The sequence below is a fragment of the Nannobrachium achirus genome (genome assembly GCF_963921795.1).
Source record: "Nannobrachium achirus genome assembly, chromosome: 12".
In the NCBI taxonomy this organism is placed as follows: domain Eukaryota; kingdom Metazoa; phylum Chordata; class Actinopteri; order Myctophiformes; family Myctophidae; genus Nannobrachium; species Nannobrachium achirus.
The window spans coordinates 36847137-36859687 of NC_137832.1; the positions used below are offsets into that span (position 1 = coordinate 36847137).

Sequence of the window (12551 nt, forward strand, 5' to 3'; positions counted from 1 at the left end):
GCAGCAGAGAATCAGATCGTTACAGCAGGGAATCGACAACCAGACAGACAGACAGCTGAAAACAAAGTGTGTCTTCTTGACCCACATCTGTTCGTGCATATCGCCACACGTCAAGTACTATCGCAAGGATACGCGTTTTGTGAGAAAGTACGAATACGTTCTTTGTTGTCACAATTCACTAGTTTTAACACTTGTTTGGGTATAGCTCTTTGGGCTAACCAGCCAACCAACGCAGCTAGCAACTGGCTATCCTCTGTTACTTTGCTGCATTGTAATGCTAGGAGGTACCATTATGCACGTTGAAGAGAAGGATTCTTGATTTACACCAGTAGTTTTCAACCTTTTTTCCTTATCGATGTCCATTATGTATTCGGCATTTGAGCCGCGGACCACCATTTGATGAGATTTAGCCTCTCAGTCCCAAAACTTAGAAGAATTTGTGAATATTTTGTCCACATGCTGTATTGATGTTGGTACCATTAGGAGAGATAACATGCACATGTAGACTAAAATAACGATTCTTCTACATTGTGTAGACTTCTTGTAAATTAAATAATGCCGATGTTTAACAACAATGTAACCTGAGAGCGTAAAATGAAACTAAATGGAAATGTTTAATGGTCCATTTGGTTTCAAGAGTTAAGTTAAAGATCTAAAAGGGTCCATTTAGTTACCATTTCTCCATCATTTAGCTGGGGACCACCTGGAACCCCCTGAAGGACCACTGGTGGTCCCCGGACCACTGGTTGAAAACCACTGATTTAGAGGGCTATTCAAATGCTGTAATATTACAACTTCATTCATACAAGCAATATTGTTTCCCAACTGGTAGAGTGGCTTGTATTAGACAAAGGTTATCAACTAGGGGCTTTAGTTTTCTGGTAGTGTTGTTGTTGGTTCATTCATTTCATTATTTCATTCAGTTCAACTACCAGCAGCTATGGCATCTACAATGATCAACGTCCCCACCACCGCGTCCCGCTTCGCCTTGCTTCAGATCGACTCTGAATCGGATTCTGACAGTTCTGAGGTGGGAAAGTCCAACGGCGCCGGCAAAGGTGGTCGGGACTCTGGGAAGAGCAGGACCGGGAAAGCGGCAGGGAAAGCCGCCCAGAACAATGACAAGAAGAAAGACAAGAAGAAGAAGAAGAAGGAACAGCAACAGACTGAAGCAAACCAGGTGTGTGAGGGCCAAGAGAGATGCATTCAATTAGATCAGGGGTTCTTCTCAAACCTTTTTAGGCTGTGACCCCCAAAATAATCATATATGAACTGGGGACAATCACTTGGAATTGTAGGTATTACATTTAATGTGACTCCGTTCCACAGATAAATATTGTTAAAATAGCAGATCTACATGCTCACAACGGCGTTCTGAGCATGTAGATCTGCTATTTTCTCAATGTTCGCCTCTTGCTTACTTCATATTTGACAGTTTGGTATTAAAAGGAAAATCCTTAAATTGTCACTTTATAAATGTGCAGATAGTAGCCTGTATACACTTATGTTGGTTTGTTTACCGTTGAGTGAGACATTTTTTTTACATTAAGCTAATCATCTGGGGACCCCACAAAATAATTTGGGGACCCCACTTGGGGTTCCGACCCCAAGTTTGAGAACCACTGGTAGATCATGCACCATATCGCCCATTTTACATTCAACTGGTTGAATTGTCAAATTGTAGCCTAAACATTTCTCTCTGCCCTTCATTTGTTGTTAGGGAGGAGGGGAGGTATAGTTAAGTCAGGTGTCTTGAGCCTTTCACAGTGTAGGATAATTAAAGCTTTCTGCCCATTGTGTCCAACTGCCTCGGCTGGCTTTAAACAATGAAAATTGGTCAAGACCGGTAACCTAGGAGCAGGCCAGGTCATACTGCGTTACATATCCAGAACAATTGAAGTTATAATCTGATATGGTCATTGACAAATCTAGCCTGAAACTAAATGCTTTCATCACATACCCAACCTTTATTTGCCCCAGGGAGAGTGATATCTGATAACCCAGAGGGGAGGGTTGACACTGACGGCAGCTGACTAAAATCAGTGCTAAAAGTGCCATCACACCTGCAGAAGTAGACATTTTCCATGATAATGGTGATGTTGCCACTTTGAGCGACATGCCATAAAGAAAAGCAGCCACTTCTCTAAGCAGTGCATCCATACAAATTATTATGATTATGATTAACAGTTTAGTAGTTGTTTTAAGCAGGAAAGCAAGTGTATGTGACTATCTCGGTTCGGGCAGATTCTCGAGATTGTGGTATCGGAAATGAAAAAACTGGTCTATTGATGTAATCGCGCCACTCCGATCGCTTGAGTTGACTGATGTATTTGGCTTTTGTCCATCAGTTGCGAAGTCTGGCTTTCAAGAAGATCCCTCAGAAGTCAGCTGCCCCACCACCACCCATGACTCTCCAGGCTGTAGCAAATGACCTTCTCAATCCTACAGCAGGGGACCAAAATGCACCCACTGAAGGATGGCAACAATGGAAACAGAGGGATGAGCAGGTAGGAAAATACAGTACCAAAGGAGATTGAATGCATGCATGCTGTAAACGCCACTGTCTCGCCGATTTAGGAGTATGAGCATGTGTATAGCAATTAGATTACATGGTAGAAAGATACATTGTAACATTTAATGTACAATCTTCCATGCCAAAATGTCAATAGGAAAGGAGCATTGGGGCTGTACTATGAGCAAATGATTTTATATTTATTTGTGATCACTTAGGTACTTCTTTTTGTATCTTTTTCCATAAAAACCTGTAAGAGATGTTGGAGGGCTGTGTATGCTAAATGTCCACTCCAGCTGTGACAAGCTACAGATAAAGAGAAACTCCCTGACATTCCATTGTATTGCATGCATCTGATGTGTTTTCCTTCCTTGTCTCTCTGTTCCTTCACCCATCTGTAGATAACCAGTGAGCTGTATGAGGCAGACTTAGAAAAGGCCTTGATTCTCAGCCAACTTGAATTTGAACAACAGAAAGAGGTACACCATCACAAACATCACAAACAAACAAATACTTTGCATATACCATACTACCATGCTCTCTGTCTTTTGTTGTTTTGATTTTTGTCAGTTACATAACAATACAGGACTTCCACATGACACTTAAGTAATTTGGTAAAATTATTTGAAGCTGAAGACACTAGATGTGTCGCCATCTTTATTTTAGTTCAGAATCAGAAGTTATTAATTACTTCTCCATCTCCATCACAACAAACCTACAGATTGTAGCTCTAAGTAATGTCAGTTTCCCAATGAATATGCTGAATCAATATACATGTGGACTGGAGCGATCTTGTTAATTTCAAGGTGTGTGCTGATGCTGAATCATATTTAATTTTTCTTCAGACACTGCATGCTCGGTCAGTCACATGACTGGCTTATTGAAATTGAGTCGCATTGTCAAAGAAAATTACCATTGACCACTGAAGTGAGGTCATGCGAAAACTAAATGCAGTTCTAGTCCTGTTAGGGCATTTCCCCCATAGACATAGAAAGTTAGACGCCTCCTTCGGCTCTGGGGCATCGCGGTACTCTGTGACCGGTCGTCTCCGGTCAGTTCCCACTTCCACGTGCGCCACAGACACGGAAGTTGGTAGGCCAAACAGAGGCAGGTGGGGGGCGGGTCTTTTCGTACGCAGCCTCTAAGAACAACTGAGCCGCGCAACATCAGAAACTGGATGGAAACATGCCAATAAAGCTCTGTTGAATTGAATTGATAAGTCCCAGAAAAGACGTGCTGTGATTGGACAGTAGTCACTTTGACTGGCAGTGTGGTCTCCGGCACTCCCGGACGTCCGGCATCCGGTTGTGGCACGTCGCTCCAATGAACTGCAGCGGCGGATGAGGCATCTAGCTTTTTATATCTATTATATCCCCCTGCTATTATTTATTTCCCAGGACTTCATGTGCTGTAATCTACAGATCATGCAACACGTGTGCATGCCATTCACAGCTTTCAAACAAAAAAATCCGCTTGGAAATCCGTTCAGGCATTCAAAAGATAGAGGCTATAGTGTTTTCTTCAAATGTAAACAAACATGGCTGCCATGTTTGAAAAATAGAGCTGTTCTTGGAGTCCAACATGCATTATGCGATCGCGATCATGCCGAAACGGAAGTAGGAAGTAAGGAGAGCAATAAAAAAAACTCCACCAAGTGTGTTAAGCATAATCTTTTATATCTTTGTATTTTTCCTTTCTTTTAAAGGTCGTCACAGACACTGTGTCTCCTAAGTCTCGAGGGGGAAAGAAGGAAAAAAAGAAGAACCAGCAGGGAAAAGAGAAGAAGACTGTCTCTCTGCAGGACTTTCAGGCAGAAGGAAGTGTTGGTGAGAGAAAACTAGGGGACGTAGTCTGTAGAATGCTAGTTTAATCCACACCTATTACCTGCTGTACACAGTAGATTCTCTCTGATGAGAGTAAGATTAACAGTGGATGTTGCTGTGTACTTTCAATCTCTGAATATTCCGAAAAACAAAATACTTGAAGGAAAATAATTGTTTTATATTTTTACTTGTAATGAACACAGTATAACCAGACACTTGATGTATTCTCTGTATTTGCAGAACATGTGGCTAAGAAAGAGAAAGAGGTGAGACACACCGAACATTCCCATTCCTAAATCCAACCATCCATCTACTATAAATGTATTGTTTTAGAAACTGTTTTAGAGTAACCTTTATCAAGCCCGCTCTACATAAACTGTATACTTTAAGATTGGTTGAGTTGTCATATTTCCATACCATGTTGCCACTGCTAACACCAATGCTAATATTACACCTTGACAGGAATCTAGTGTAGCTAATGTAGCATTAGGCGTGGTGCAGGAGGATCGCTTCTTCAATAAGCTGGAGGATGATGTCAATCGGATCATCCAACGGGAAAAGAGACGTGAGCAGTATGTCAACAGCCAGGGCCAAGAGGTCAACACCTCCACAGAACATGAACCGGTGAGATGGACTGACAGGAACACATGCATATGCTGTCACAGTGTATTTGGGAGCCTCTGTTCCAAACGGCTGTTAAATTTGCAGTGTCACTGGACATCAAATTGAATCTATCGCTTGTAGTATGACAAAGAATGTAACACAGGGGTCTTCAACGTTTTCAAGTCAAGGACCCCTTAGTTGAGAGAGAGATGAAGCAGGGACCGCCACAACCTTTTCATAGATTCCATATAGTTTTATGGTTTGACAGCAACGATCATCAGTGTATTTCGGATTCATGTCAATTTGTGTTTTCATATGTTTAACCACTTGAACCGTCAATACTTGACCTTTCACTCTGTACTCTGCTCTTTTTCCCATCTACACCAACGCCTCGCGCTGCGAGGCGTTGTGAGCTTGTAGATCTGCTATTTTTGGCTAAAGTTCTCTGAATATGGACGCTAGGTTTCAAGTAGATATATTAAAAATTAGAAAAAAGGTTTCTATAACACAAAGAGTTGGAGGACCCCCTGTAGTAACTCTGGGGACCCCCTGTTGAAGACCCCCTTTTTTTTTTTTTTTTTTATGAACATATTAATTGCCATTTAAAGTGTGAGGGTAATTTGATCAGTGGACTAAGCTTTAGCATCAGTTTTTATTTCCCTGCCTTTTTTACACCCCCCTCCCAGGACCCTCGGACAGAACAGTTGAAGTATGATCTGGAAAAGAAAGACCAGGAGATTGATAAACTAAAGAAGACCATCTCACAGTGGGAGGTCAGTGGTCATAAGCAACAGTTGCCTGATCATCCATGTATTTCACTGTCTGATCTAATCTGCCAATTTGTCCAACTAGCCCTTACCCGTTCAAAGATATGAGCTCCAAAATGATGTGCAGTGTGTGGGTTATGGGGTGCACACAGTATATGAGGGATGGAAAGTAACTTTAACTGGTGCTTGCATGATGTAGGAGCATCAATGTAAGAAACCCGTTTCGTTTAATGGCTACAGAGATACTGTCCCCCCCCCACACACACACACACACACACACACACACCCGCCTGCCTGCCTGCACACACACACACACACACACACACACACACACACACACACACACACACACACACACACACACAGAGCTGGTTAAACATTTTGCCTCATGCTAGATGCAGAATAGATGTGCCTCATGCTAGATGCAGAATAGATAGTAGATACACCATAAAAATGCTAATATACAGCATATGATTTGTGAAAGTGACAAACGGGCTTCACAGTTATGTCAGGTGTGTTCATATGCTAATGGTGATGCGATTTCAGATCAATTGCTCCAGCCACTGAGGAGAAACGCTGTTTCAGACAGACAGACAGACAGACAGACAGACAGACAGACAGACAGACAGACAGACAGACAGACAGACAGACAGACAGACAGACAGACAGACAGACAGACAGACAGACAGTCACTCACTCACTCACTCACTCACTCACTCAGACATTCGCAAAATTATAGTATAGATGTTGAATTATTAGCCATTTCATGCCAGTTGCACTTGCAAGAAAGTAATAGCAATATAATGTTTGTTTATTGTTGGTCAGTACTCAGTCTCATATTATATTGTGATGAGTTAACATGCGCTGTCCTCATTGACACATTTTTGCTATAGCCAGTGAGTGCTTCAAACATTCGTTTAAGGGTGACTCTGGGAGTATTTATTCGCTGTATTTTGGAATTTATAAAACAAATTCTTAACATTTGTCCTGCTTCCTTTTCTCTGCAGATGAAATACAAGGAGGTAAAAGCAAGAAATAACCAGCTCCTTAAGATGCTGCAGCAGGGGGAAAGTGAGTTTGAATATCAGCAACATAAAATCCACTGTTTCCTATACGTAGTATATACAGACTAATTATTTGATTTGATTGATGTGGTATATTGATGTGCACTCCTCTAATGTGTTTCACCAGTGAAAGATAAAGCAGAGATCCTTCTACAGGTGGATGAGCTTTTAAATATCAAAGAGGAACTGTCATCACAGGTGTGTGAGAAATGTGCACATATATTAAACACCTTTTGCATCAAACTATAACTACCAGTCACCTGTATTCTCTTAGCAGTGAATCATATCATATGACTGGATGAATTGTCTCTCTTAGGTATCGTTACTGCATGCTGCCCTTGAACAAGAAAAGTCTAAAGTTAAAGGCCTCCAGTCAGAACAGCCAAAGCATCAGGTAAGATTGTCCTTGGGCTGAAGGTGTGTGTGGGGAAGGGAGTTTGCAATTGGTACTCGGAAAGCTGTGATATTATGTGTATGTATGAAAGATTGTACAAGTGCATGTGAACATATGTGTGTGAAGTAATGTGTGTTCCTTCCTCTAGAAAAGAGACATGTCATCCATTATGTCAAAACCAGTAGAGAGCAGAAGAGACAGGGCCATGGTAACAAAACTATAGCTATAGAGTAACAAAGTCATGACGTCATCCCCCGGTTCGCAGAAGTAATTTCTCTGTGGAGAATAACATTAGGTCATCTTAAAATCGTCTCATATAAGCATTGTGGTCCAAAAATAAACAAACTGTCTCCACGATATTGTCCGGGAGGTGGCTCTGTATGGTTTATGTTAGTCAGTCACTAATATTTGATAGAATCTGTTTCTGGTGAAAATGTAACTAATACTTCATATCCATATGAGTCAAACCGCTGAGATCATTTGTTTATGTTTGGAACACAGTTCTTATATGATGTGATATGAAAAAAGTTCAGAATGGGGGGGGGGGGGAGTGAACCAGGTAGGATGTGTAAATGACGTCAAACTTTGTTACTCTATCGCACATTAACAACTTCTGTACACCTGTAAAGCTGTGATTTGAAAATAAAAAAAGATTCTGGTTTAATTCAAAGCAATTGTCAATACATTGCTCTGAAAATGTATATCATTTGATGTTCAAAGATTAGGCCTACGTGCTGATCCTTTATGATTGGTGTCGATCTCAACTTTCCCTCAGTCTGTTTACCTTTGCAACTGAGTTCAAAGCATTCCCACTTAGGGATCCAGTCAGATGGGGTGCCGAGGAATAACAAGAGGGTTCCAATCAAGTGTTGCTCAAGATTTGTGGGTCATATGAATTAATAATCACATCGCAGACCAATGCCCTTCCAGCGTCACCACGATTTCCATACATACGTGTCCGCGAAGAAGCAGTCAATAGGTTGCACTTGCAACTATCCCTCCGGGGTATGGAATGTACAGTTGCTGACCATCCGATGCAAGTATGCAACTATATTGCATCCTTGTTGATAATACTAGAAGCTGGGCCGCCCTTCGGGCGGCCCAGCGTCTAGTCGGCGACCTGGCCAACTCGGGAACGATGTAAATAGGGAATGAATCCCCCGCCCTTTAATGCAAACCCCATTATACCTGTTGTCATAGAACCCGTTTTGACCATCTGTTTGCCTGTGTCCATTTATGCCCATATATGGAGATATCTGTATCTGTGTCTGTCGGCGTCCATTTTATGTCCATATATGGAGATCACTGCAGATATAGTTCTGGGTCCATTTTATGCCCATATGCCCATATATGGAGATATCTGTCTATCTGTGTCCATTTTATGCCCATATATGGAGATCTCTGTATCTGTCCGTCTGTGTCCCTTTATGCCCGTATATGGAGATATCTGTTTATCTGCGTCCATTTTATGCCCATATATGAGATCTCTGTCGCTTTTAGTTTGTTTCTTCTTTAACACTTGGGGAGCCAAACGCGTTCAGGGACGAGTTATGGCCACTAGATGTCACCCTGCCACAGGAAGTTATATCGTCGAGGGACGAGTCAACAAATAGTTAACTTTTCGAGACCGCAGCTTCCCTTTGCATGCCCTGAATCCATTACGTCACCCAGCCAGGGCAGGAAGCCCCCTGTCTCTCCCCACACGGAAGGATTTTACATGGCTTTAGATTCTACTTTGAAACATAAGAACGGCTTTATCTGAGAATGAGGTAAAAACAGCCCCATGGAGGCAGAGAGCTGATTGTTTTCACGGCGACACTTTACCGCGAATTTACCGCGATTTTTTTACCGCGAGTTTCGCGAGCGTTTGTAAACAAATGGAGTACCTCCTCAATCTTCTCTGGACACGCACGTGCACACGCACGAAGCTTGCGGGGCTCATCAAAACATAACGTAAGTCAATGGTGGCACCAGCAACAGCTATAAATGTTATAAACCTTGGCCGCCCATGTGTTAAGCAGAATACACAGCCTGCTTAAATCTGCATCATTCAAGTCATCCTCCCAGTCCCACGCTTTGTCGCTTGTCTTATGTTTGTTTTTGTCTCTTTTATTTTCTTTTTTGGAGCGGACCCCATGAATGCCCCATCCTTTAATGCAAACCCCAATATACCTGTTGTCATAGGACCCGTTTTGACCATCTGTTAGCCTTTGTCCCCACCCTTTAATGCAAACCCCAATATACCTGTTGTCATAGGACCCGTTTTGACCATCTGTTTGCCTTTGTCCCCTTATGCCCATATATGGAGATCTCTGCACACACAGTACCGGTTGCGGAAAACTCTGATGTCAGACATCAGCTCCGCATTCGGGGATTCATTTTATGCCTATATCTGGAGAAAGCGTGTGCCGGTGGGAAGAACGGTTCTCGAGATTCACATACATACATACACATTCACAGAGATTTTTTGTTGACTCATGTGGCGTACGTGATGTCACAGCCTTTTATGAAGTGATGTCACAATGAGTCAGCGCTTGCGCCGATTTCCTCCGGAACAGCCTGATGTCAACAATCAGCTCCGCATAAGGAGATTCCAAACGTTTTGCGCCGGTTTCGGAAAACCGCGACTCGGGTCGGGTCGAGGCCCTGCACTGCACTCCGCGCGGCGGCGGGGAACGCGCGTGCCGAATCTGAAGCCGGTGGGATGAACGGTTCTCGAGATACGTGGATTACAAACAAACAAACAGACAGAGATTTGTCGCATTTATAGATAGATAAGCATAGAAGACACATTTCCCAGCGACCCTCTTGGTTACGCCAAGAGGTTCTGTTGTCATTGGGGTGATTTCTAAAGACCAACAACACGTGTGTATCTTCCACACACAGCGACATAGAAAGGGAGAGAGCTACTAGTGGCTGGGAAGGCACTAAAAGCAAGTCAACATTACCAGCTGTAATTATGACTTGACCAACTTGGGGAAATTGTGAATCGATTCTGAATCTTAGACACAATTTATTGATCCCCCACCCCTAATGGTGCATTTACAAATATGAAAGAAAAATATCAATTTCACAGATTAATAGCATCCCATTGGTTCAATTTGGAGTGCAAGGGGTAATTCGGACTGCTGTGATTCTTCTCTGCAATGTTGTAATGCTTAATTTATGCACTGTCATACGGCAGTGCCAAAAATAGCTGACCTGCAAGCTCACAATGACATGCATGCATCCGCGTTGTGAATCGGCTATTTTCAGCACGCAACACCTTTGAATGACAAAGCATAAATCAGACTTAAACTGTTTTCTGGAGCAGAATCCGATTGATACAGTAGGTGAGATCCTGGTGGTGATGTTTGGGCTGCTTAATTGTATGCTGGGAGGCCTAGCTGTGACTTGTTCTTTCCATTCTATGATGCAGTTCTTCATAAATTCTCATATCTGTGATTTAACTATTGGTTGTCATCCTTGGTCTTTTCTGACCGGCAGGGAAACAAGAAGGGGAAGAAGGGTTCAGAGTCTGATCTATGAAGAGTCCAACGGGAGGAACCAGTGACTGCAAAAATGTGTAACTGAACAAATAAATGAAGAAAGAAAAGTGTTGATTTTCTTCTGGGTACCCTCCCCAATTTGATTTTTTGTATGTTTCCCCCAACTTTGTCAAGACACTATGCATGCCCCCTCAACACCTCCACACACACACACACAAACAAAAGACTGACTCGCCCGACTTGGTGGGATGTATTGCACAGCAGAAGAATAAGAGGCTTTAAAAATCCTTCATAAGTGTTGAAGTTTGAATGATGGTTTTGGTTTCCAGTGCTGCTGTTTTTAGGTGAAGTGGTGACACTTCATCTCCAGCACTGTTCATGTTCAGTTTAAAGCACGCTGTGTACCCCTGTTTTGATGCCAAAATGACATGTATCTTTTTGATTGTTCTGTTTTTCTTTATCTCACTGTAAAGTAAATAAACTACTGTTACAGTGGAATGTGTTTCTGTTTTTGTTTGGCACATTTTATGTTATGAATTTCAAGACTTGGGGTTTATTTGCTTTAAGATGATGCTTATTTTACTTTTGAAATTCCCATCATAATGATGCATTTAATTTTATTTCCGCATATGTCAGTGGTTGTCAAACGTTTTAATTTAAAGGACCCCCAATTTGGTAATTATGGGACCCCCACATATCAGGGGACCCATCCAAAAAAAAAAAAAATGTGCCTGCTCTTTTGTGTACAAATGAGTTGCAGAGCTTTGTAGGGAGGGACCATTTGCTTCCTAACTGAATAGTTTTGCTGAGGACCCCCAAATCCACCTAAGGACCCTACCTACTTTGAGAAACGTTTATCTGCACGCAGCCACTCACTGCACAATGACATGAGCTGAACAGAAATAATGTTTGATTTATTCTCTGTCGTAAAGTGCTTTCACTCGTTGAAATTAGCCCAATAAGCCCATCTAGTATCTACAAGCTCACAATGCGTCGCCAGCTTGCAGATTGATTGATTGATTGATTGATTGATTGAAGACTTTATTAGAAGTTTGCATAGGAAAAGGTACAGTTTCATGACGGTACAGTTCACTGGTACAAGGTCTACTAAAAGGAGATCCATGAAAAGACTAAGCTTATTTCCACTGGAAACCATTGAAGTATCTCATATAACATTGAATGACAGACAAATAGAACACAGTACTATGCAGTAGATATGTAAAGAAAAACAAAATAGAAGACAGTAAGTCAAAACAAACAGTATATACAAAGAAGGGGCAGGGGAGGGTAGGGTTGGGCTAGATTCTTTTTTACCAGTTGCGAACGGCTGCTGCCTGTAAGTGGTTTTTCAGGGCAATTTTAAAGGATGCTAGTGATCCACACTCCTTTGTGGCCTTCGGTAAGGCTTTCCACATTTTGGTGGTATAGCAGAAAAAAAGAGTTTGACCCTTTGTTGGTTTTGACTCTGGGTTGAAAGTGATCTGTGGCGCTGCCTCTGGTGTTGTAATTATGGACATCCTTAATGTTTATAAAGTATTTTGACAGGTACTTGGGTATCATAGTGGTGTAGTGTATCTTGTACACCAGGCCCATTGCAAGTTGCTGTACTCTGTGGGTATTGGCTATTTTCAGTGAGCAACACCGCTGTACGACAAATTATAAATCATGCTTAAGCTGAGACGGTGAATGATGACTCGTGATCGTTAAAAAGGGATCTTAACCCAACCGACGAACAGAAATTGTGACATCACCTCCCGGCCTCGTTAAAACCTGAACCAGAGGCATAGGAATAATAATGTCAACATAACGCCTCAGCCAGACCACCAGACTTTGCATTCATTTCGTGTTTTGCCAAGTCATCGCAGACACCGACACGCGCCCGCACTGTGCGCTCCACAAC

The 12551-nt window shown here is 42.2% G+C and overlaps 1 protein-coding gene across 3 annotated transcripts; it reads left to right on the forward strand.

The window, feature by feature from the left end:
• gkap1 (G kinase anchoring protein 1) lies at positions 1 to 11101 on the forward strand. Of its 3 annotated transcripts, none has more exons than XM_080739204.1 (12): positions 1 to 147; positions 924 to 1180; positions 2349 to 2507; positions 2914 to 2991; positions 4218 to 4338; positions 4576 to 4601; positions 4798 to 4959; positions 5625 to 5711; positions 6713 to 6776; positions 6897 to 6967; positions 7086 to 7163; positions 10650 to 11101. In XM_080739204.1, exons 2-12 carry the CDS (start codon positions 941 to 943, stop codon positions 10689 to 10691), a joined length of 1128 nt encoding a protein of 375 aa, XP_080595330.1. In that variant the 5' UTR covers positions 1 to 147; positions 924 to 940; the 3' UTR covers positions 10692 to 11101. The 3 variants fall into 3 exon arrangements, with proteins under 3 accessions (XP_080595330.1, XP_080595331.1, XP_080595332.1); XM_080739205.1 differs by having other exon boundaries at positions 936 to 1180; XM_080739206.1 differs by having other exon boundaries at positions 11 to 66.
• The last annotated feature ends 1450 nt before the right edge of the window (positions 11102 to 12551 follow it).